This window comes from Pteropus vampyrus, unplaced genomic scaffold (assembly GCF_000151845.1).
Source record: "Pteropus vampyrus isolate Shadow unplaced genomic scaffold, Pvam_2.0 Scaffold53, whole genome shotgun sequence".
In the NCBI taxonomy this organism is placed as follows: domain Eukaryota; kingdom Metazoa; phylum Chordata; class Mammalia; order Chiroptera; family Pteropodidae; genus Pteropus; species Pteropus vampyrus.
Genome location: NW_011888834.1, coordinates 5,821,086 through 5,847,509, shown reverse-complemented (window position 1 = coordinate 5,847,509; position 26,424 = coordinate 5,821,086). Strand labels below are relative to the sequence as shown.

Here is a 26,424-nt window from a genome sequence, read left to right as displayed (position 1 = left end):
CAGCCTTTCTAAGGGAACGAAAGTAAACTTAGTATATAACAATTAGAACTTATATACATGATATACAAGATTTCCATTGCTGCTTTTCCCAATAAAGTTGTTATATAAAGTTACATCATGTACCAGTCTGTTTGAAACTTTCTTGTCAACTCAAAATCTTTTCCATGTGTATCACATTTTTATGTTGAGATATGTTTTTAAATCTGATATTCTGATTAGTTTATATAAAAGCGCTTTAGACATTAGTTTTACAGTATAAGTCCATCTTATTTGTTAGTATGTTTGACAGAGTCAAAGTAAAGTGATCTAGTTGAAAAATAAGTGCCAAGAATGCCCTCCAAGTGAAAAACAAGTATGTTGGTCCAATTTAAGGGAAATTTTCAAATTTACATAATTATAAGATGCTTTGTACTAATTTCATTTTTATTTCCTCCAATTATGGCCCTTTGGTTATTTCATTTAAAGTAATTTTTCAATTGCTAGATTGTCAACTGCAAAAGTTATTTTTATTTCTAAAACAAGTATCTTAGAGCAGTGGAGACCTTAAAATAAGTTATAACTTTTGTCCCTTATTAAATAAGTAACACAAGTTCATTGTAATAAATGTTGAAAACAAAACACTCACAAGAAAATAAGCCAACCATAATTCCATTATCCAAAGATAGCCACTTTCAGTAGTTTTATGAATATCACTTTAGAATTGCATTTATACTGTGTATTTTGTTTTTCAACTTTATGTCGGTGGAAAAGACTTAAGTAAATATAACTGACACACAGAAAAAGGCATGTCCTAGTTCAACACTGAAAGCAATGAAAATTTCATTCAGCATTAAGGAAATATTTATGGCAGGCCTACTATTAAATAAGCAAGCTAATGTAACATTCAGTCAAGTAGATCCTTCTTTTAAACTGGCTGTGGTTATTTTCTGGCTTCAGAAGAGGGTAGTGCTTGGGGATAAACTTTAGCACTGCTCATCAGCATCACGAAGGGATAGTTGGTTACCTATAGTCGCAGAATGAGTAACAACTTTTTACAAATTAAAACTTGTTAAAACTTTTAGAGTCTAGAAAGTCAGATTGGAAAATATTTAGTCCAATGATAAATTGTGTTTGATACTTTATTAGGGCTGATTTAAGTGATAATAAAATAAAAGAACTGAATTGATACCTAGAATGTGCTCCTGAGTAGGTTCCTTGCAGCTTACAAGTAAACTCCTATTGGGCTGAGAATTGCAAAACTCTATGTGTGGGTTTCTTCCTATCTCTTAATCAAATTCGACTTCAGTGAGGAGAAAAAGGATGACAACTACTCAACTCTCCATATAAAACAAACAGGTTTTGAGCTGGACTCTCACTTTGTTGCTGTACATTGCTATGGCATTGTCAAGCCTAAGAATTAAAATAGATTTTTTTTCTTCATTTTACTCTGCTCTTTGGAACAGCATTGTTCAATAGAACTTTCTGTGTTGGTGGAAATATCCCATATCTACGCTGTTCAACATGGTAACCACAAACTATTGTGGCTTTTTAGCACCGAAATGTGGCTACTGTAGCTGATGAACTGTCTTAACTTTTAATTAATTTTAACAAGTTAAAATCTAAATAGCCTCTTGTAGCTAGTGGCTTCCAAATTAGGCTGGTGGGTGGCCTTTATTTTCATTAGGAGACAACTGATCCACAGGGAAAAAATCAAGTTAATCATATGCATTTAGTAAACAATTTAATTCGATATATTTTTGAAAAGTAAGTCACATAGAATGTTATGCTCTGATATTTAAAGTGAACATAATACGGACAGATTAAATTTACATCCATTTTATATGACAAACTGAGCGAGAGAGAAGTGAAAAGAAATGCTGGGGAGAGAGCTGGTGTTAGGGTGAGGAGGGGATAATGTCAGGCTAAATAAAGCCATGTAGAGATGTACAAGAAGCAGAGATAAATAAGAAGAGAAAGAAAAAGGCCTATATAACAACTATGACAAGAATGGTGATGTGGAAAAGGATTTTCTTACCTCCCACCCACATCACTTTCCAGACTGTAAAAGTTGTTTTGCATTTGCTTTGGTCAGTCTCTTGCTGCTTTGCATTTTCGATGATTTTCTCTCTTTTCTTGCTCCACCCTCTGCCTTAACCCAACCAGGTTTGCTGTACATAATGCCTAGTGTACTTTATTTCTCTTCCTTTTCTCCCAGGAACGTGTATCTGTAATAATGGTTAGAATTCCAGGCTCTGTTTCAGAGGTGAAAAATGATAGGAAATGTGGGGGACACATTTTATTCAGGCTTTTATCATTTATAATGTGTCTGCTGTGTGTAAGACACTGTGCCAAGTGCTTTGCGTTATTTTTTTATTGTGGAAAAATACACATAACATAAAAGTTAACATTTTAGCCATTTTTAAGTGTACAGTTCATTAGTGTCAAGTACATTCACAATGTGGTGTGTAACCTCACCACATTGTGAATGTACTTAGTACCAAATGTACTTGGTACTTAGTACCAAAACGTTTTCATCACCCTAGACAGAAACTCTGTACCCATTAAGCAATGACTCTCCATTTTCTCCCCTGGCCTGGTAACCTTTATTCTTTCTACTTTGTCTCTATGAATTTGCTGTTCTAATTACCTCATAAAGTGGAATCATATAGAATTTCAAAATTTGTCCTTTTATGTGTCTGATTTATTTCACTTATAATATTTTCAAGATTCAACCATGTTGTAGCATGTATCAGAATTCCATTGCTTTTTATAGCTGAATAATATTCCATTGTATGTATATACCATATTTTGTTTATCCATTCATGTGCATATGGACAATGGGTTGAGCATTATTTTAATAATCTCCCTAGTTACTTTTAAATTGTGCTTGCCTACATCTCTTCCCTAAAATGCCCCAGCTTGCAACATTTCTCTGGCTTTTTATCCTTAGGATCTAGGAGAAAACAGAATCCGTACTCTGCTATTGAAAGATTGCACACTCCTATATTAGCAAACGATGCCCTCCATACCCCTTTATTCACTTCATTTAACTAAAATTTCAGTGTCTGCTATATACTACAGTAACTGGCGAACGAAGGACCAGCCCCAGTTCTCATTTCATATGGCTCCTTTATCCAATATCCTGTGAGGAGTCAATTGGCTGTAAATACTTCATGTTCAGCTCCTCACCTACTTTTTATTCATAACTTTCAGAAATCCTAACTGATAATGGTACAAATGTACAACTCAGCTACTGGGAACCCACAGTTACAGTTATGACTGGAGCAAGAAATTAACCACCTGTAGAGATTCTCAACCTCCTACCTAAGCAATTGCATATACCTTGCACACATATCAGATTGCCTGATTGAAAGCAGGACAGATCATTTCAGCAGGACAGAGCAAACCCAGCTGCTTGCCATATTTAGAATGTTAGCTAAAATCTGGCTTTTATGAAGTAGTTGTTGAAGAATTAAATGAGGTGGGAAGTTGTTGGCTTTCATATGGTAGTTGATGTAATAAATGTTATAATAAACAGCAGTAAGTCATTCCTAGTTCAAAAATAAACCATTCCTCTAACAAAAGAATAATGTAAAAACGACGTCATAAAGGCTAATAGTTCTCAGGCACTGGGCTCAGCTCTTACTAAGCATTAATTCATTTTATCCTCATGACAGTCTTCTGATGTAGGTGTGGCTATTTTCTTCATTTCTAGGTAAAGCAGTAGAAACATAAAGAGGTTAAATAATTTGTCTCACGTCGACAGAAATGCCAGAATCTAAATTCTGACTGTTTTCAGAACTGGAGCACTATTTAACATACATTAAGATTGTAGATTGTTTTTAAGTCAGACAATTTCTGATTCCCTAGCTGTAGATTTTAGCAATATTAGGAATTAAGTAATTGAGTCAAAGGATACTGTTAAGAACCTCTCAGAATCTCCTTTTACATGATAATCTGATTTTTTAGTCCTATTTATAGTGTGGTGGTTTATATTTTGTGAGTGACGAAATTCATTATATAAGTTGTTCATATTACTCTGGTGTGTTTACAGGTGGTTGCTGTATATGGAACTTTATCTGATTTGCTTTCTGTGGCCAGCAGTAAACTCGGCATAAAAGCCACTAGTGTGTATAATGGGAAAGGTGGACTGATTGATGATATTGCTTTGATCAGGTAAACTTCATTTTTTTATAAGCTGTCTAGAGCGTGCCCTTAGCTGCTTGGCGCTATGCTGTTTCCCTGAAGCAATAGTTTAATTACTGTTAAGAGTTCAGGAATTTGGCAAGTGATTGCCTAGAATTTGCTCTTTGGAATTTAAACCATTTGGACTGAGAGTGTGTTGATCTGATAGAACATATTTCAGTACATTCCAATATATCAGTAGTCTTTCTGCATAGTATGGCTTTGAGAAATTTCTTTATGTTACTAGAGATCTAATAAGATATGCATTTTTTAATGTTAGAAATCTAATTGATCGCTTTAATTTTATATATTATTGTATATTGTTCAATTGATTTCTTAAGAATGCTTTGAATTTTATAAACATTACAGAGATCTACTTTGGTGAAAACTTGCTAAATATGATAGAATTTTAAGTAGTTAACTCATCGGTGATCCACAGTAGTGGTTTTTGGTTTATTTTATGGTTTTGTTTTTTAATTATCAAAGGCAGATTTATCTCTTTAAAACAAGTGTCTAGTTCACCTCATTCCATCCTAATAGGATCATAGAATTTCGGAGCAGGAAGCTTAACAAAGAAGATAGAAAGGGAACACAAATTAAGTTCTGACTGTGCCAGTTACGTTGTATTTGCTTTGCCCGAGTTATCTCATTTAACTGGCCAAGCATGGATTTTTTTTTTAATTGATGGAGTGTAGATAATGATGCTCTAAATTACAGTAGCATACAAAGTTTAATTTTCACTGAAGTCCAGGTCTGCCTTTAAAGTTAATCACTTCTAGTCCCTTCATTTTATAAATGAGGAAACTAAACATCTGAGAAGTTAAATGACTTATCTGGGTCATACAGTTTAGTTGATTTTTGTTAATAAGAAGAAAACAAATTTTCATACTCGTCTTAAAAAGTTAACGACTATGATGAGCAAGTAGAAAATCTTATAAACCTAAAAGATTTAAAACCTAAATAAATTAGGAGAATTTCTTAGTTTTTCAATATCTATCTTCCAGGTTCTTTCAGTTTATATGGATAATTGAGTCACATCATTGATGATGAATGATTTACATTAACCTAAACTTCTTAACACACTCCGCTTTTAAGAAAAATTCAGTGTGTTCCTGTGATGTCTTACAGGAAATAAAAATTTCTGCAACATCAAAGGTTATAACTTTGATGAAGCCTTCCAAACTATAAAATACCTACCTGTTTAATAATTTGTGGTTCACAGAACAATCTCTGATAATTTACTTATACTAATGATGGAATGGATTGGGGCAGGGGAGGATAGGAAATATATACAGCGATAAGCAAGCATTTCAGAATATGGGCAATCATTTATATTTGTGGGTGTTCACAACAGAGTTAGTCCCAATTATATTTTTCCTAGATTTAATATGAAAATTTGTTTTCATTTCCAAAGCACAAAGCAGCTGATGGTTTGAGAGAAAACCCTAATAATTTATTTAGATTTTTAGGATTCAAGTAAAAACAGAAGAGTTGGCTATGGCTTTAATCATATGCTTTGAGCATAACACTATATTCTTTAATTAATAACAAAGCTGAATTCACATAATTTGTATAGTGGATTTTGTTTTGTTTTCTTTTGTTTTCCATTTCAAAAGAATTTTCATGTGCAGGATCTTTAATTTATATTGAAAGATAGTTGCGGGTGGGAACAGGGGAGGTTAAGCAAAGAAAGCACTGGAAACTTAAGTCTACTTTGCAATACAGATAGATAGCAAAACCTAACTTCTACAAAATTCTGAGTACTTCCTCTATAGTCAACAGATAATTAATGTGATTTCTGGATTTTGATGGTAGCTTTTTAAATTTTGATTTCCCCAGGGATGATGATGTTTTATTTGTGTGTGAAGGAGAACCATTCATTGGTAAGTGACTTTCTTAAAAGCCAATTTTGTCTGCCAAAATAAGAAAGATGAAATGACAGATATTTTACATGGCTTAACATTAGAATCTTGTGGTAGTATTCAGATCTTCCTACCTTTTTTGATTCTGCATTGGATATATGTGTTAAATTAAATTTTAAATTTGAATTATATGATCACATTTAATATGGATACCTAATCTTTTACACATGCCTTTAAAATGCTCTAGACCTCCACATATTCATTAAATATGACATAATAGGGCAGTTTTGATTTTCAGAAGCAATTGTTTTGTTTTGAAATTTCCTCTTTGACAGTTGTCAAAATTTCTCTTAAGTGTTAAATTACATATTTTAAAGCATGTATTGCTGCATAAGTAATATTTGACAACCATTCACTGTGGTCAAATCAAACCAGTCAAAAATTTCAACCATACACACGTGCATAAATACGCACACTGCCATTTGATTCGGAAGCAAGCTTCTACAGTTGTATAATACAGTGAATATTCTTTAACAAGTATTTGATTTATTTGGTTCCACACAATAGCACCCTGAATATTTAAGTATATTTTTAAGCCATCACAGTAATTGTATTTGGCGAATGGAGGTAGTTTTCAGGATCATCGCAGTGGTGGTTGCCAATTTAGAAGTGCATACTCTTTTTCTGTCTCTACATGGTCACTTAATTGGTTCATTGCATGTATACCAACATCGACTAGTGTTTGTTTTGTTTGATCTTTATGAACTCTTGGATTTAAAAATATTTGGTATATTTTTATCCTCTGTGTTAATTGATGCCTAGATTATCCTACTTTGGGCCAGTGGAAACCTCTTTAAGTTCTTTTAACACAACCTCATTAGTCTTTTACAGTTCCTTACTCTCTGGAATAACAAAGTGTTAATCTTATACTTCTCCTGTCCCAGATCCTGATCAATGTTTTTTCTAAGAAGCTTGGATTTCTTTTAGTTGGATATGTCATTTCAAGACACAGTCTGGGTGCTAGGGAGGCTCATTGTTATTGGGTTCCTCATTATTACTAGGCTTTTTGGTGGACAGAGCTGGAAATGCATAGCTAGCCAGGGATAAAATTTATATATTATATGCAGTATGTTTTATTGCAAAGCTTTATATATAACATAACATATAGACAGACTATCTCATGGGTTCATACTAATACTTCTGGTTTATAATTGAGATTGTAAGATTTTTATTTAACTTTTATCTTACATCTCCTTTCTTCCATATCAATAATCCTGATTTTGAGGGATATAGGGAATGATAGATTTATAATGTCACATAATTACATTTACTTCATCCCACACAAAACACACAAAGAAGTGTCAGAGTAACGATCCCAATACTTTTAACATCAATATGATTACTAAAGAGTTAAACATTTTTTGTATATGTTCATTCCTTTCTTCCCTTACTTAGAAAATAGTTGTTTCTACAGTGTTAGTAGCCACTATATGCTATATGTTCTCCCTTCAAACCATCTCTGAGTTTTACTCCTTGCAAGTGAATTTAATGTTTACCTCAAGTCCTTATGTTGATGCCTCCAGTGATTGTCTGAAACTTGTCCTCCGGTAGATGCCTTACAAAGAACTTGTGAGAACAACGTTTTCTGACATCTTGCATGTTAATGGCTTCTAAACTTGAAAGTCAGTTGGCTGGATATAAAATGATATGTCAAAACTTAAACTGTGAACTTTAATGATGTGTAGTTTATTATCAGTTATTCCTTAATGAAGCAGTTAAAAAATACTTAGGCCACATTTTCTTTCTCCAGATATCTTAAACATGTTACTGTTATTTTATTCTGGCATAAAGCGTTGGTATCGAAAAAATCTGATCCTTTGTAAGTGATTATTTTTCCTAAGTCACCCAAAGGCTTAGTCTCTTTCTTTAAAATACAGTTATTTTCATAGACTCTTTATGGGTGTTCTGGGTTGATTTTAAAAAATAAATTACAAAAAAGTTTTACGTTTAAATTATATATTTATTTATTTTTCCTTGCTTTGATGTTTTTCTTCCAGGACTCCAATTGCATATATGTTGGATCTTCTACACCTGTCTAATATATTTGAAATCTATTAAATCCTTTTTCATTTCTTTATTTCTTTTTAATTTTTAAAGCATCTTTTGCATCTTTTATTTCCCTTAAGGCATTATCTGTTGTGTTTATTTACTCCTGTTTGTCTTCTAGTTTAATCTCCTTTTGCAGAATTGTTTTTCTTTTTATTTCCATTGCCTCCTGAGTTTTCTCATCTCATTTCTGAATTTTGTAATTCTGGTTTATTTTATTCTTTTATAACTTGAATTACTTTTTTTTAAGCATGTTTTGGAATATTATCGTTTTTAATCTATTTTGTGGGCATTTCTTTCTGGCACATTTTCGTTGTCTTTAGAGATGTAATTCGTACCCTTTTAAAAATTTTACATAGGATTTGATCTCAGTCTTTTTCTGTTGCTTATTTTTATGTGGAGTTAGTATTCCTTAACTTGAGAAGGGAGGGCTGACCTAGGAAAGTTTTTCAAATTTCATGGCTCCAGAGTTTTTCCTTTTCTGTGGTTTTTGTAAAGTGTTAAATATAGAACTCACTTTCAGATATAGTCTGGTTCTGTTAGGCCTTTTTGACTTTTTAACCATAATCCTTTTTCTTTTGTCTCTGTTATCACTATTTTGTTCAACTTGGATTCTTTTCCTAATATTTTATCTGCAGAGTGGGGCTTTGTCCTGGAAGAGATTTTGGCTGTTGGGTTTTGAGAGTTCATTTCCAGCCTCATCAGATCTTACTGCAAACTACTTGCATCACTGATGGTTGGAGCGGGCATAGCCCTCCCACCTTCAGTCTGCATTTCTCAAATGGACTTGCTGAGCTTTGACATGCATATTTATGGATTCCTTTGGAATCTTAGGTTCATCACATAACCTGTTGTTGCTCTCAGCTTCTTCCTTCAGAGGTGCTGGTCTTCTAGCTGTCAGGGTTGGTGGGAGTACCTTATCACTTAGTTTGTTTTAGATGCTGTCCATGGGTATAAATTTTACCGTCTTAGTACTTCTGGTACGCTTTTATGTGTGTTTTTAGTTTTAAGAATTATGCTATTGCCATTTTCTCCAAATCCCTAATCTAAATGTATTTATTATTTTCTACATGTCATCTCTAGATCCTCAGACAGATTCTAAACTACCCGAAGGCTTGTCAGGATCTCACACAGACTGGCTAACGTTAAATGTTGGAGGGCGGTACTTTACAACTACACGGTAGGTGCGTGTGCATGTGTGTGCACATGTGTGTTGGGGGGCACTATGTACCATTTGTTCTTTCCTTCAATTTGATGATTTCCTTAGAAGATGTTGAAATGCTGCTTAATATATTATGTGATCTGAAACTATTTTCAGAAAGTTTTTTTAAAGAATGGAAAAATGGTTCACAAGTCATTCCAGAGAAAGCATGAAAAGCATGAATTCAGTGTTTTGCAACATGCTTTTTAGATATTGAGTAACATACATGCAACACAAGTAAAAGTTAACAATGTTGAAATTCGTAGAGACTACAGCTGCTTATGTTACAGGGATAAGAAAAATACGTTTAGATCAAGAATATTAAGATGTAATAGCTTGCTGAAAGGACAGATTAGTTTTTAAATGAAAGGAAACTAAAACAATATGTAAATCAAAGGAAGTGCCAGATTAGAGAGATTTTGATAAATGGCAACTTATTGCACGTTTTTGTTTCCCAGCGTCACTCCTACCAGGTTGTAGCATGCATCTTTTTGAGAGAGCAGCTGGGATCGAGTATACTCTTGACTTAAATATGTTTGTTTATAAAGACAAATGGAGAAATCAATTTTTTTCCCTGAATCCTTAGGAGCACTTTAGTGAATAAAGAACCCGACAGTATGCTGGCCCACATGTTTAAGGACAAAGGTGAGCGCAACACGTTGTTTTCACATTTCGTGTGATCTGTTTGTAGCTGCATTGACATCATAACTCCTGTCCTTCTGTAATTTTTAATGACATCAATAATTTTCGCAAAAGTGAAAACTCACTGGTATGTTCCACAATTTTCCTTCCATAAATTTCTAACTTTGTTTTTTGATTGTCGGGGACTTTCTTCATTTCAATGGTAACACAGGTGTCTGGGGAAATAAGCAGGATCATAGAGGAGCTTTCCTAATTGACCGAAGTCCTGAATACTTTGAACCCATTTTGAACTACTTGCGTCATGGACAGCTCATTGTAAATGATGGCATTAATTTATTAGGTGAGTTTTCAATATAATTCCTCACATTTTTATAAGTTTATAATTTTTATTATGTTTTCACTTGCTTAGTAAGTTAATATATTTTCATAAAGCGAAAGTATTTCTAAATGTTTTTACATGTACAGTTGACTCTTGAACAACATAGGTTTGAACTACGTGGGTCCACTTATATGTGGACTTTTTTCAATAAATATACAGTCGGCCCTTCATATCCATGGGTTGGTTTCACAGCCTCACATTCAACCAAATGCAAATCCAAAATAATATTTTCGATCTGTGATTGGGAATCCCCAGATGCAGAGGGCCAACTGTATCAATGTTCTCTGCCATTTTATGTAAGGGACTTGATTATCCCCACATTTTGGTATCTGTGGGGGTCCGAGAACTCATCTTCTACAGATACCAAGGGATGACTAAAGTTTTGGGAGAGTCAGAACTTATATGCAGGTTTTTGACTGCATGGGGGTTGCACCCCTCATCCCCATAGTTCAAGGGTCAACTATATTTGAGTGTATATAGGTATAGAAATAGGTTTAGGTAGGTAGTCCTTCAGGTAGACAGTCTTTGTATGTATGGGTATATATCAAACCTATAAATTCTGATTTTAGATTTTAAATAGATTTAGATGTTATCACCAGGGACGTTAAAGGATTTTCTTGTTGTTTTTTAATTGAATTGTGACTGAGACTTGGCTTCACATCATGGACCTTCCCACTGTAGTGATGAGTAGAGTGGTCAAGAGGGGAAATTGTACTTTGGAATCATAAGACTGGATTAGAATCTCGATTCTATAGCTTACTAAGATTAATTCGGGGAAAGTCTCTCCGAGTCCCCTTTGAAAACTTAGTATTAAAAATATACTCATTGAGACTCCCAGGCAAGATGTGGAGTAGGTAAATGCTGTGCTCGCCTCCTCCCAGGACCACATCAAAATTACAACTAAGTTATAGAGCAGCCACCCTTGAGAATCACCTGAGACTAGCTAAACAGAACTCTTGTAACTAAGGATAGAAAGAAGAAACCCAATGCGACTGGTAGGAGGGCTGGTCCCACACTTACCTGTGACAGGCAGTTAAGAATCGGGAGGGATACCTTGGCTGCGGAGGTCCACACTGGGGAACAAGGGGTCCCTGCCCGCCTGGGGTACCAGTGCTAAGAAGCAAAGTCCCCACAATATCTGGCTGTGAAAATCAGCAGGCATTCTGTGTGGGCAAGACAGAAGGCTGCTAGCCCTTGGCATCCTCTTAAAGGGCCCGAGCACAGACTACTCTAACTCACAAATACCTGCCCTAAGCTCCAGTGAAGGGACAGCAGCTCAAAAAGCACCAAGGACATAGAGGGAGGAACTGAATTGTCTGGATTCAGGGCAAGGGCTGGAGGGGCAACTCTGTCCCAGACGGAAGTGCTAGCAAGGCCATTGTTCCTTTGCTGAGTCCTCCCCGCACACAGCCAGCAAGCACAGGTGGGCACCATATCTGAGTCCCTATCAACTTGACTAACACCACTTGCCCCATCCAAGCTGAGCACCAGCCCAAACCTCTTTGAGTTGCTCTGTTCCTCACAAGCTGCTGGCCTCTGCCCACACTGCAGACTTTCCTAAAATCTCTCAAAGGTCTACAAACCCCAAAAAAGCAGTAGCTGGCCTCTGTGCCCTGTACCTCGTGCTAAGTGGCCCCCAGCACTAGTGGCGCCCAGCCTCGACTTGCAGCATAACCTGTCTCAGGTGCCTCCAAGTCTAGCACAGGCAGCTACCAACTGCAGATCATTGCAGCTCTTCCCCTGTTTGACACAGGAAAAAAAGAATGGTCTTAAATGTTCGAAAATATATAATTTAATAATAATCATAGTGATTATTTATTGAGGACCTACCAGGTTCTATACCAGATAATATGTGCCTTATCTCTTTTAATATTTCTTACAACTTTGTAAGGAAAGTAATAATATCCCCATTTCATAAATATGGAAACTGAGAGATTAAGTAGCTTCTCCAAGATGAAAAAGATAGTGAGTAGCAGAGCTGGGATTCAAATCCATACCTTTCTGGTGTTAACAAAGAACTCCACTAAATATTATGTCTTTCCTCCAACTGTCCCCCACGGGTGTCTTTTATATTTATAAGGCTTTTCTGAACGTTTTTCAGGTTTAATTCTGAACCTGGAATTAGAAAAAATTCTTACCACATTCCCCGGGAGGTTCTGATTTACTCAGTAGATCTTGGCAAACTGAGAGTGAGAGTGGCAAATCTTTGTGATGGGTTTCTCCAGGGACAGATATCGAAGTGTGGCTGCCCCTTCAGGAGGAATCCAGAGGTGAAGCCACTGTGGTGTGGACTGGAAAGTGTTGTGCCACAGTGGCTACCTGAGTGGTCCTCACTTGACCTTTGTTTTGCTATTGGAATATTAGAGGTGGAGTTGGGTTTTCCCAGAAAAGATTATGATCTTTTCTCCAAATATGTTTACATATAGTTGCCCTTATTACCTTGGAGCCATTTGAAGGGAGAGATTATGTCTCATTTTCTTTGTAATTCCTGAGTCCTTTTTTAAAAAGTAGACTCAGCCAACTGAATGACTAAAGTCTTCATTTTATGGAAAATGTACCCCAAACTTATTCCCACATACTCTGATAAAAATGTTTATTAACAGATGTGAGAAAGTATACCTACTAAGTCTCTTAGAGAATGTGCAGACTTTTTTTTTTTTTTACCAAATTAAGAAAGTTAAATGATAGATAAAATCCTTTTTATCATTTAGAAAAATTTTTTAAAGTTGATTTTTCCATAATAAAGTTTCTGAGTTATACTTTTGACTTTTGTTTTGAAGTTTACTTTTACTCATTTCTATAATTTCCTGATTCAGGAAGTAAAAAACATTTGTGACAAACCTATTCAGATCTGCTCCACTGAAAAAGTCATTGAAATGTTAAGATTAGGTGAACCAATTATTTTATTATTGGATTCACAATCAATCACTATGGATTACTTGAAGAATATGTGTTATTAGGATTTTTTGCCTGTGGCCTATTTAAAGTAATATTCAGAAATGATTTTGAAATATGGAAGCCTTTCATTCTACTTAGTTTTCCATTTTTTTCTTTTGCTGAATGTAAACTACTTTGATTTACAAATACTTAAAAATATCCTATTATGTTGTAAACATGAGTTATTTTTCTTCTCTTTTGATTGATAGCCTACTTGATGAATTTTACTTTTATTGTAAGAATTTAGCAAATAATTCTATAAATATTAAAAGGAAAAGTTTTATGTAAAAGTCAAATCATTTTTATTATGATAGGTGTGTTAGAAGAAGCCAGATTTTTTGGTATTGACTCATTGATTGAACACCTAGAAGTGGCAATAAAGGTAAGGCTCTTTTTACATTAGCCAATATTACATTTATTGTAGCTATCCCTCAGAATGCTTTACTAATTTCTTAATATCCTTTTCAAGAATTCTCAACCACCAGAGGACCATTCACCAATATCTCGAAAGGAATTTGTCCGATTTCTGCTAGCCACTCCAACCAAATCAGAATTGCGTTGTCAGGTAATCAAAGCCGACTTTGATACAAGTTACTTGTGTCAACAAATCTGTGAGAAAAGTTTTGCATTGTAGGATTTTTTTTTTTTTTTTTGCCTATTTTTCCTTTTTCATGTAAGATATAATTTATTTCTGGGCTATAACATTGATTTAATCTCAAAATAGTTAACAAAAATAGATGTAATAGCCTCTTTTATTGTCTGATTATGCATCATGTAACAGTTTTTGAAATTTCTAGTGCATAGAAATTTCAGCAATTAAAATAAATGGTCAATTGTACAATTGTTAAGTATGGCTAGTCAGTGGCAGATATTTTTACGTTTATGTTTTATAGCATTAAAGATTTTAAAAACTACAATATTTGCTTTAAAAAATAAAACTACCTTGAATTATTGAATTAATAAAATAATTTAAATATAATCAGTTTTAACAAAAATAAGACTTATCAACAAATATGTGGCTAACAGAGATCCCTCTTTAGAAACTTCGGCACATAAATGAGGTATGGTCAGGCCTCATTCTAATATTAAGCGCAAATAGCTCCTTTCACTAGAACCCTTTAAGGACACTGATTCTGTCTATTGAAGTTCCATTTGATCATGTTTGTTAATAAACTCTAAATGACTGAACTGCCAGTTGCTTCTAAAAACATGATGATTAGCTATAGTAATTAAATTTAATACAATGGACGGTTTAAATTTTGTGATAATTTATGTTTTTTAATTTCAGGGTTTAAACTTCAGTGGTGCTGATCTTTCTCGTTTGGACCTTCGATACATTAACTTCAAAATGGCCAATTTAAGCCGCTGCAATCTTGCACATGCTAATCTGTGCTGTGCAAATCTTGAACGAGCTGATCTCTCTGGATCAGTACTTGACGTAAGAATCATTTTTGGTTACAAGAGAAAATTAAATTTTTAGTCTACTGAACAGTCTCAAAGAGCGAGAATTACGTCTGTTTCTTACTAGTACTTTTACTTAAAAACAGTTAATTTTATAAGTCGATGATGATAAAACTGAAAGGTGTGAAAGTTAAATGGGTTGGTTTTGTAACTTTGGCTCTCTCCTTCTCTCTACAGATATATGTTTGTGTGTTTGCATATAGGTATGTGTGTGTACATTTGTATATGCATGTGTGTATGTATGTTACAATTACCTGTGTGAATTTAGGGTTAGAGGATATATATGGAACCAACAGTGAACTCTAACAACTTTAAATTCCTTAATAACCTAAGCCCAGGTCTATATGTATCTTATATGTCTTTTGAATTAACAATACCTAATATAGTAGTTGCTTTTAGTAGTCATTGAATAAATGGTTATTGAATTTTATAATTTTGATTTTATTCTTTAGTTGCAAACTATTTTTCCATTAAACTTATATCAGGTCTGGTAACAAAATTGCTAATATACATTTCTGTTACTATTACTCTTCTCGTTCAATCTTATGATGATCAAATTGGTACCAAAATAAGCAAAAGACCAACAGCACAAAGAAAAGGTTTGAAGGACAGTCTTTAAATAGTGAAATGTGAAGAGGCAGCTTGGTTGGTTTTAAGGACCAAAAAAAAAAAAAAAAAGATAAGACAATCTGGATCATTCAATTCGAATTCAGTTTTGAGTTCTGTTTAATTGCAGTATTACTAACTGAAGCAAAACCATCTTTTCTTATCTGTAAATACTTGTTTTACCCATCTGATATAATTGATGTAAAGGACAAATATACATATATATATTTGATAAACTGAAGTGCTATAAAATTGTAAACTTAATTATTTATGATAAAATTGCTGATGAGTCGTTGCCCAGAGTGTGTAGGCTGTGCAAGTGAAAACTAATTGCTAATTGTCCTTGGCATTTGAACAAGTCTGCTGGTGAACAGCCCAACGCATTGCAGTGTCCACAAAATGCCATGTGTGCTAAGCGCTTTGCACACAAGAGGCACCTAATGTGTCCACCACTATTATTGAACTTCTCACCTAGTTTATCCGTTGTGGGCTGTGAATCTTTTTCATGAGAACCATCCAGTTCAGCTGTCAACCAGGTGATCTCGGTTGCCATCAGAAGCAATCCATGTCTGTGCCACACTGTCTGGTCCGTCAGCGTACTTTAGAGTGTTGCTCTGCGTGGCCCTGTCGATGTTGGCCTGCTGCAGAGAAGCCGGTATAATGATTCAGCTGTTAGGTATCCATCCATTGCACATTCCCAGCCCAAGACTTACAGAACGGTAGGAGCTGGAGGGAACCTTGATGATCATCAAGTACGACCCTGCTGTTTTACTGAGAAACCTAGGGACCTGCCCAAGCCCAGAAGGCTAGTTTGTTAGAAGAGTTGGGACAAGACTGAAAAGCATGTGTTTTCTTAATGACTTTTTTCATTTGGAAAATGTCAAACATATAAAAAATGGAATAGTCTAATGACTCCCTCTTGTACTTCAATTTACTCAGCTTCGACAAATGTCCACACATAAAGAATTTTGTTTTGTTTCTCTCTCCACAGATTATTTGGAAGTAATTCATTATTTCATCTGTAAATACCTATTTACCTCTTAAAGATAAGAGGGCCATTTGAAAAATGTAATCTTAGTACCATTATCATACTTAAAAAAATAACAGTGATAACCTAAGTGCTTTCATGAAGCCCACTGCCCCCTGATGTAGTGAGAGAGCACAACTCTTACAGCGGCAGTGCCGGTTTACTTATTAGCTGGGTTCTAAAATCTCAATGTGTAACCTGCGTTACTATTTGATAAATAGAGGAGGAAGTGCTTTCTGTGGTTGAAGACAGAAAACTGAACTGAATTTCTTATGTATTTGTTTCTTTGTGAGATTCCATAGTATAGCCTTGAGTATGGAGCAATACTTACGTAATTACCTTGGGAACTTTGGATAATGTTTACAGTCTGTTTTACATGGCAGCATTACACAGAGAACCAGAGACAGTTATTTTCATGTTTCAGTTTCCTGACTTACATTTTCAAGTACATGAAATCCAGTTATCTTTTAGTTATTTTGGTCACTCATTAATCTACCTGTTAGTTTGAGCTTCTGTCCTACCTTGTGTTAATGTACATGCATTTGTCAGTTATCTATGATTTGAAATGATCTGTAGCTTATCTGCCTTTCACTAGAACTGACTGTAGGGTGAATGAAGTTGCATTTATGAAACAAGGATTTTTCTTGATAGGTAAGGCTATAACATAACTTGATCAGCCTTAGGACTTTAGATTTCTTCACTGTTCTACTTATAATAACAACTACATTTATCATTTATAGAATGCCTTCCAGATTTTAAAACATTTTCACGTTAATCATTTATTTGATGATCACAATTGGTGAAGGTCTAATATTAATGTCATCATTATAGCTTCCTGCCTTTTCTAGTAGTTGTCAGAGTTCAGATCTGATAGCACTGACATAATTTAAGTTCTAACATACATTTTCTAGCTTTTTACTTTGTATTTTGTACTGTGGTTTGGGTGCTTAAGGTTGACAATGTTGTGTAGCTATGGTTAGAACAAAAAGACCCAATAAACCACTTGTTCCTGTTTTGTAGCTAGATGATGCCTTTAATTGCTGGCCTTGTTATTCTTCTGACCTTTGAAATGAAGGTAGTAATAGCATGATCGAATATCTAGAATTTCATTGGTTGATTCCTATAGTAACAAGGGGAGAAAATTTGTTACCCTAACAAGTTTATGCCTTCCTTGTATCCATACATTTCAACTGTCAATTGTCATGCCCAAAGTTGTTTATAAAAGTATAAATGGTGATGTCAGAGTTCTGACTCCCCAACTTCTTTATCTAAACTCTTATGTTTCATGGAAAGTGGGCATGCTGTTGTTAACTTGACTTTGTTTCTTTTCCTACAGTTTAAAAGAACTATTTCTTCAAAAACAGTTCTCAGTTCGTATTAAGTTCAATTGGAAAACTCTTTACTGTGAACGGAAAGTGATTGAGTGTACCAAATTGAGCTTTTCTTCCTTGTTTTCTATTTTTTCTTTTAATGTTACAAAAAATTTTGAAATGTTCTAAATTAAAATGATAGCGGCCAGAGAGTGAGAGGAAGAGACAGAAGAGTTAGCCTGTTAATAGCTCTAACTAAAGACTCCTGTTTATCTCATTCCTGTATATCTGTTGGAATTTCGGATTAATTTCTAGGTGGCTATTTCTGAGATTATCCAGAGAGAACAGCCAGGTGCCAAAGAACTAGGAGCCTCCGCTCCTTATTTACACCTGAACGTTCCAATCTGCTGCCCACAGCTAATTCACAGGAGCAGACACTTTCTTCCTTGCAGACTCTCTTGTGCCTGTCCCAGCACCTGCCACACTTACCTTTTCCCACCTACTTTGTCTCTAGCTAATGTAAATCCTTTCAGAATGGTTTACATCTTTCTTCCCACCTCATTTGATATATCGAAACACTTGCAAAACCCCGACGGATATATTGTCTTTCCTACCTAGCCATGCTGCTGGGAGGTGTCAGACTCCATGCCCAAGACTGGCTTTCTTTTGCTAGCAATGGCCTAATAGACTCTTTCTTTTAAAAAGACTTTCAACCACAGAAGAATTTTTTTGGTGTTTAACAACCGTTCAAACCAATTTTTTCTTTTCCAAACAAAATTCTGAACCTTAAAACATGGACTCTTCTCTTTTCTTTGCCAGTGTGCAAATCTCCAGGGAGTCAAGATGCTCTGTTCTAATGCAGAAGGGGCATCACTGAAACTGTGTAATTTTGAAGATCCTTCTGGTCTTAAAGCCAATTTAGAAGGTGAGAGTCTATCTGTAATTACCTTTTCTAAGGTGAAAACATATCATTAAGTAAAAAGCCCAGCAAAATAACAGTTACAGGTAAAACATGATAACCATAGGCGGGGCGGTTTCTTCAGTCGCCATACTTGGAGAATTTGCACAGGAAATCAGTCATACTTTGGTCTCAGTCATATACTAACCAACATTGAGACCTCAGGGGAAATGCCGCCTCTGATATTTAATGAGGCTTTAGTTGGAGAATATCAACATCTTAAACTTTCAAAGAGAACAGCATACCCTTATACTGACCAAAATTAAAGATTTCAGTTTGCACAAAGCTAGGCAGATTTTGTCATTTTTAGGTTTAGTGTTTTGTTTATGAATTCTTTATTGATTTGTTGTGCCTGTGAAGTGATCACCTTGTCGACCTGTACATTTAGAAGACCTAGTACTTATCTCCCTTGTCATAAACTTATGGAGGTATACTATAAAAGTGCTAATTATCATAACACCAAATTGAATTCCTCCCTTAAAAATGTAGACTAAAACATTCTTAATTCGTAGTATAGGCAAAAAAATTTGTTAACAGTGAACTCTTTATATATGTACATTGCTTGAGAGACTGAGACTTATTTCAGTCATTTCCAAGAGTTAAAAGAGCCTGTCATTGTCCTCCATTAAGTCTTTTTGTGGTTTTTTTTTTTTTTTTTGAAGGCAGATGACTGTAAATATTTTTAAGTTCAACTAATCCCAAATATGTTCACTCTAGGTGCTAATCTGAAAGGCGTGGATATGGAAGGAAGTCAAATGACAGGAATTAACCTGAGAGTCGCTACCTTAAAAAATGCCAAGTTGAAGAACTGTAACCTCAGAGGAGCGACTCTGGCAGGAACTGATTTAGAGGTGAGTCACCGATTTTTAGAATTTTTGTTAATCAAGAATCACTGAGTATCTCATGCAAAATTTATTGAAATCATAAACAAAGTAGTTGGCTGGTGAGACCTGCTGGGTGACATGCCAGCACAGCTGGCGGGATGTGTTACTTTCAGTTGCTTATTTAAACAAATTTGAATTCCAGAGCAGGATTCAGTCACCTAAGTCAGAGATGCCAGTTTCAGATGAAAAGTCATCTGATGTTCCATCTAAGTCGATTTCATTTCTCTTTTTTCTTTGGGTCTCTCAAATAATAAATGCTTTATTAATCTAATTATTTTTTTCCTTAATTTTTTTTCCCAAACAATTAAATAGGGCTAGATTATTTCTTGAGAAATTTAAACGATATCCGGGTTTGAAATTAGGTTCAGGGAAAGCCTATTCTAAATTGGCATCATATTCTTTTTGAATCTCAATGTGAGATTTTAATTGTGCCCAGTCATCTTTTTCATCAGCATTGTATTCTATGTTTTGTCTTGATTTCAGACTTATCCAGCCGACTCGATAGCTGTTGCTAGGCTTGCATCAGTGCTGTCCAGTAGCACTTCCTGCAATGCTAGACATGTTCTATGTCTGTTCAGGACAGTAGCCAATAGCCTCATACTTGATATGTGGCTACTGCAACTGAGAAATGAATTTTTAAATTTTTAAATTTTATCATAATTTAAATGTAAATAGCCACATGTGCTATCGTACTGAACAGTGTAGCCCTATATAAGAAAATCTGGCTTAGACTGCATTGTAGAGAACAGTACATCAAAATTTAGCTTGCTCATGATTTTTTTAAAATGTTTTTGCTAAGCAGAGTAGCAGGTACTGTTAAAACTTTAAGGCAAAAGAACCAGCCTAAGGCTGAAGGTATAAACCTATTTATTATTTGTTACTGTCAGATAAGATGATTTTTTTCCTTGTGCTAATTATCATAGTTTTAGTTACCATGCAGTTACTGTGTTTCAACAACAAACGCTTCCCTCTTCTCAACTGATTGCAAATACTAATCTAATCAGGCTGACTCTTGAGGGGCAGCTGCTGACATTCTGTCCAAAAAGCTTATGTGCAGTCACCCTTCTTTCTAATCATTGTCCCTACCATCCCCAGGGACTTATTCAGAATATTCTGTCTCATCTGTCACTCTGTGATCTCAAGAGAAATTTAAAAGCAGCTCCCAGTGACGGTGGTGGTTACATTGTTGTATACATTTGTTAAAATTCAGTGATTATACACATAATTTGGGGGTTGAAAACAAAAAGCCAATTCCTTGCTATAAAAATGTTAAGGTTGGGGAATGGAAACATCTGTTACAAAATTTAATTATTAAGTAAAATCTCTTTCTCTCAGAGTTTTTTAAAATTGTCCTTCCCCTGCACCCTATTCCTTTCATTGTTTTTCTTGGTTTGTGATCAAACTGATTAGATAATATTTACTACATTGGAGTCCATTCTGGATTTTAAATGACTGATTCTAAAATACATGATCAGAAAGGACATGCTTCTTCTTTAACCTTCGTTTGTATATATTTGTGATGGTCAGCCTGAGCAGCAACCAGAGAGAACAAATACAGGTAGAAGAAAATCTGACTTCTAAAACAGAAGTTTTCCAGAAATAATTGAGTTTTATTATATAGGAACATTTTTCTAACATGCCCTAAGAATCACTTTGAGAAGAAACAGATAAAGCCTTAAATCTCTTTGTTAGTCACACAAATGTTATTTTTGTCTTACAGAATTGTGACCTGTCTGGGTGTGACCTTCAAGAAGCGAACCTGAGAGGTTCCAACGTGAAGGGAGCCATATTTGAAGAGATGCTGACCCCACTACATATGTCACAAAGTGTCAGATGAGAATTTTAGGGCTGGAGGAAGATGCCCAAGATGAAAAATGTTTTCCTTATCACTTTTATTTCTGTAAGGAAATTAAAAAAAACAACAACAACATTTAAAGGATCATGCTTGTTCTCAGTGGTGCATAAAGGGAAAAAAGTGACTTTTTTCCTACATTCTGACTTTAACAGAGAAGCACTCATTCAGTAGATGTAGGGAAGCTAGATTAGACTGCTGCCTTTCGAGTGGAGTAGAGGGATTTGCCTGGCTTTATGACCAGGAAAAGTATCTATTGTATTTGCTTTTAAATAGGCATGATGTGAAAATATCATCTTGGCTTGAAATGCATTTGAAGATTTTAATTTATGAGAAGCACAACATATGCAATTATATTTATTAAATCTTTAGATGCATATGGGTATTTAAACTGTTAAACTTTATGAAAATTTTGAAGAGGTTGTTCAGGTTTATAAATAGCTTTAGTGATGCCTCCCCTACTTTACCTGTCACACCGTGTGAACATGGTGACATCAGAACCCCTAAGGCTCTTTTCAGGTTCATTTTTATGATATTTATTTTTCCGAATAAAACTAGCTAAATTAAAGAAATCTTCCATTCTTACTGATTTAGACAGTAGAAGGAAAGACATCATTGTACTTCTTTGTCAGCTGAATGAAGTTATAGTGGAACTCTCCAGACGGAAGAAGTATTCACCTATAGCAACAACTTAGAAATGAGCATTCCTTAGAATTTTATTCTAAGCAAGTTCCACTTAAACACCAGACCAGGCAGTTTTATTTATTTCCACTACTAGCCTAGTTTCCTCCTCCACAGTCAAAACAAACATAGGAAAATATTTTAAAACCAAAAAACCAAGGTGCATTACCAAATTCATTTAATTCAATGGCCAAATAAAGAGGGCCAACTCAGATATTAAGTCCCAATCCACTGTAAACAAAGCTATAAAATATGAATAGATATGGCTAAGTTATCCTTTAGAAGTGAACATAATATAATTGTAGTTAAAACCCTCCTTTGGGGAATGAGGGATTTTAAACTGACCATTTGATGATAGCCACCGAAAAACTTAAACAAAATAAAGGCATTTGGCTAATCCAAGATGTAATACTAATCAGTCAGCACCTGTGGTTCTTTTACTTATATTTTCTGGTTGGTTCTGTTTTAATAAATTTTAGCCTGATCTTGGCACTCCTTCTCTGCAGCAGCAGAGATAGGGCCTGTACTTCCTCACCAGTAACCAGTGTCCTTAACCTCTACCCCAAGGCAGGGATATAAGCTGTGTCCAAATGGGTTCTGAATTCTCCAGACTCATCATTTTGAGGCAATGAATCATTACAAAACCACTCTGTCTCCTTTGGGAGGGTGACATGTCTTCAATATTTATGTAGCTTATTCTTATATATATACATATGCAAAGCTTTCCTTACAGTAAAGGGTACTTATGCATAGTAGGTGGAGAGCAGACCTTTACAGGTGAAGGAAAGCAACTTCAGAAATGAATTATTTTCTTTGCTTCATTATTTTTATCAAGACAGAGAAGTATTGTATTGAGAGATATCTATTTTCATAATCAATATGTGCCTAAATTATATTTAAATCATTTCACTCTGTACTCTATTTTCAAGAATTATAGAATGTGTTGTTCATCCACTTAAGCGTACCTCTGTAGACATAATCTAAAGTACAGAAGAATCTGAAAGGTCTAAACATGGTATGCTTAGAAACTGCAGAGTTTGGATCTAATGTATACTGCATTAATAAACAATGTGAAATGTTGAAAGGCGTTTCTTGTCTTGGTTTTGAAAAACAGCACCTTCCATATTTTGCTTGCTTTTATTTTTTCAAAGTGTTGATGACTAACCCTGAGAGTCTGAGTGGAAAAAGAAACAGGATAACACCATGGATTAGGCCTTTCAAAGCGCCATTAAAGTAAATCCATTTCTTTAAGCATGATTATTTTATGAACCTCTTCTTAAAATCCAGCATGCTAACAACACAAAGAAATTTCATTAATTCTGAAAAAAAGACTGCCTTCTAATAGTCATTTAATTTGTATCTCTCTTTAGCTGATGAACATTACCAGTTAGCTTTATTAGGTTGGTTAAATACATTGCTCCCAAAGCATTTCTTGCCTGACAGCTAGGAGAGAGGATTTTTAGGAGGCAGGAAAGTTTCAAAACAGTAAAACTTCCATTAGCCCTAGTGATGGAACCTGTCTGTCCACAGAGGTGAAAATACAGTTGTTGTTGGGGGGGGGGGGAGGGCTAGAAAAAGGTTTTAAACCTAAATTAGCTAGATTATGTACATTGAAGAAATTTAGTGCTCTACTGTATAATTGTTTAGAGCAATAGCTTGTTGGGCTGTAATATAGTCTAGTTTTTTCAACTGCAGTTTTAAAGAAATTTTAGTAGGAAATATTACAAATTCTTTTTCTTATGAAGGTTACCATCGTAAGTCAATACCTAGAATATTTTCTCCAGTTGTTCATTTTGTGGATTGGTTGTTTATACTGTAAATCTACCCTCAAGACAACTTGAAATCATCTTTAATATCTGAAAAGCCCTAGAATGTTATTAAATCTCCAAGGAAGTATTGTTTTTAAAATTAAAAGATATACACCTCTACAAAGAAAAGCAGCTGTGTTATTCTCCGTACAAAGCAGCTTATCCAAGGATTAATTTTCTGACTTCCTTTTCACAACCTTAGTTATGTCAGCAGCACTTCATGAGTACTTCCTGCTGAGATTTCACATTAGGGCAAACAAACAAAAGGGTTTGTGTCTGTCATTCAGCAAGATCACTAAATTATTACTGTTGCATTTCAATAATTTTAAGGTTTCCTTTTCGTGCTTAAAATGAAGCCATTTTCCCTGTAAAGCCACACTTTAAAATTTTTTAAATTTCTAATTTTAGAAAAAACTTGATAACTATAAAATCAAATCATATAGACCCAATTTAGTAAATTCAGCTTCATGGTACATTGATCTATATCCTTGAAAGTATGAAAAGGTTCAGAGTTTGTCAACAAACATCAAAATTTTGTTCACCGCATATTTGATATCCTATTTGATGCTGTAGAAAATGAAACAAGTTTGGCCTTTGCCCTTGAAAACTACATTCCCTATAAAACTACTAATGCAGACTTAGAGGGCATAGAGCACACTGAATGCATAGATCATGTGGCTGTATTCATCTAAAAATTTCAAAGCATTCAAAAATTTAATACCAACTGATAGAAATAACTTTACAAGAACTCTAGTGAGCTTCACCAGAGACAAGTGATTAACCTGACAATAGGGTCAGAAGTCCTAACTCCCATTTCATTAGTCCTAACAGAAGACCACATCTGCTTAAGCAACACTGTTAGAAGCACATCTCTTTCAGCAAACAGGAAATCCATTGGACAATTTATATGAATGCTGTTTAAGCATAATGAACTTTTGTTGAAAAACAGCCTCTCATTATCTTTCTATTATACTGAGATGAGATTCTACTCTTTCATGTCAAAATGGCCCTTAAATTATTTAAAGTGTATAAATGAATAAACTGAAATAATTTAAATAGTCAAATCTATGTTTTACTTTTTAATTCCTTTCTATTTGTAATTATATTTTCAAGTTTATCCCCTTCTCTATCCTGTCAAAGGATCTGACAGCCTCCAGTGAAATGGCTGAGCAAAGCAAGGGGTGTACTTGGGCAGGACACCATTGATCTTTACTATGAAATTCCTGCAAATGTAACTTCCAGCGGACACTGGGAGATGACTGGTTTAGCATCGTACCCAAGGAGAAACTGCCAATCCCATCTCTAAAATAAGCAAATATCCAATTGTTTTTAACCATGTTACTTACTACTTATCTAACATTATAGGGCTTACAGCCAATTGTACGTGAAATTTTAATTACCAGATTAAACATACCTTTAATGCAGAAATAGAGGAAGCATTAGGCTCAATCTCTTAAAAGATCCTTATTTCCATTCATTCATTCATTCATACCTATACTTATTGAGTGCTGACTGAATTCTACAAATTTATTAACATGTTTAAATAAGATGGGATCCTTGACTATTATGAGTTACAGCCCAGTGGTTAATTAGAAAAAGACAATTATGTATTCAAGTAAATGTAATAAAAATATTTTAAAAGATCTCTTTTAAATAATTGTACTACATAGACAACAACATATCCCAAGGCTCACTGCTGGGTTGAAACATCTATCTGCAAAATTTGGATAACAATGCCCACTTTGCAGGACTATTAATGATGAGTGAGGCTGGTTTTATTCATATACTAGGTAGCTATTATTTTTCACCTTTGTACTCCCACTGCCTTTAGCACAGTGATTTGCATATTTTAATAAGCATCTACTGAAATGAACTGAACTGTTGACATAAGTCTGCTCTAGATGGTCTTGTGTTTAGTGTATCCTAACTACGATGTTTCTCCTCACCTTTTTAATGCTATAGAAGGCTCTCGAGATAAATCAAGGAAGGAGCATGGTGGGTGGGAGACGGGAATTTTCAAACTCACATGATATACTTAGGACCCTATGTGGGCTTGGTATAGTGCCAATAATCATTATTATTTATATATCAGCACCTCTTACAAGTGAGGAATTGAAGAGCTGAGACCAACTCCTATTCATCCTGACTCATCTTCTTTCGATAATTACTACATGGCCTCCTTTGTGAAAGTTTTTATTCCATTTAGCATCACTTAGTCTAAGATAGCTATTTCCCTTGAACTCTTGATGGGTCTGTCAGTTTCCTCAAGGGAAGCCAACCAAGTAGATTTTAATCTCTTTGAGTTGTGGCCTCTGCTATAAAAGTCTTAGCTGAGGTTTTATTGCCCAAGATTTAAGTAAATTCAACAGATATAACAATGGGTGTTCCAATTACGTACACCATTAAAGGGCTTTATGCGAGGATTAAAAAAATTACTATTAAGAAGATAGTCCACGTGCAGTACAATTTAACAGCGGGAAAGATTTCAGTATCCTGGATAAGTTTCATATAAAAAGGGAGCTAGGAAAATGAAAAGGCACACAACT

At 34.8% G+C, this 26,424-nt stretch overlaps 1 protein-coding gene across 1 annotated transcript in view; it reads left to right on the top strand.

The window, feature by feature from the left end:
* KCTD9 (potassium channel tetramerization domain containing 9) overlaps positions 1-23,154 on the top strand; it is a 28,565-nt gene extending 5,411 nt beyond the window's left edge. Inside the window, exons 2-12 of the mRNA XM_011360292.2 lie at positions 4,034-4,155; positions 6,004-6,047; positions 9,216-9,312; positions 9,920-9,978; positions 10,187-10,315; positions 13,606-13,673; positions 13,761-13,856; positions 14,580-14,729; positions 18,515-18,620; positions 19,371-19,504; positions 21,258-23,154. Of these exons, the coding sequence (XP_011358594.1) occupies positions 4,034-4,155; positions 6,004-6,047; positions 9,216-9,312; positions 9,920-9,978; positions 10,187-10,315; positions 13,606-13,673; positions 13,761-13,856; positions 14,580-14,729; positions 18,515-18,620; positions 19,371-19,504; positions 21,258-21,374 (1,122 nt within the window). The 3' untranslated portion in view covers positions 21,375-23,154. The remainder of the gene's footprint in view (positions 1-4,033; positions 4,156-6,003; positions 6,048-9,215; positions 9,313-9,919; positions 9,979-10,186; positions 10,316-13,605; positions 13,674-13,760; positions 13,857-14,579; positions 14,730-18,514; positions 18,621-19,370; positions 19,505-21,257) is intronic.
* Positions 23,155-26,424: the final 3,270 nt, after the last annotated feature.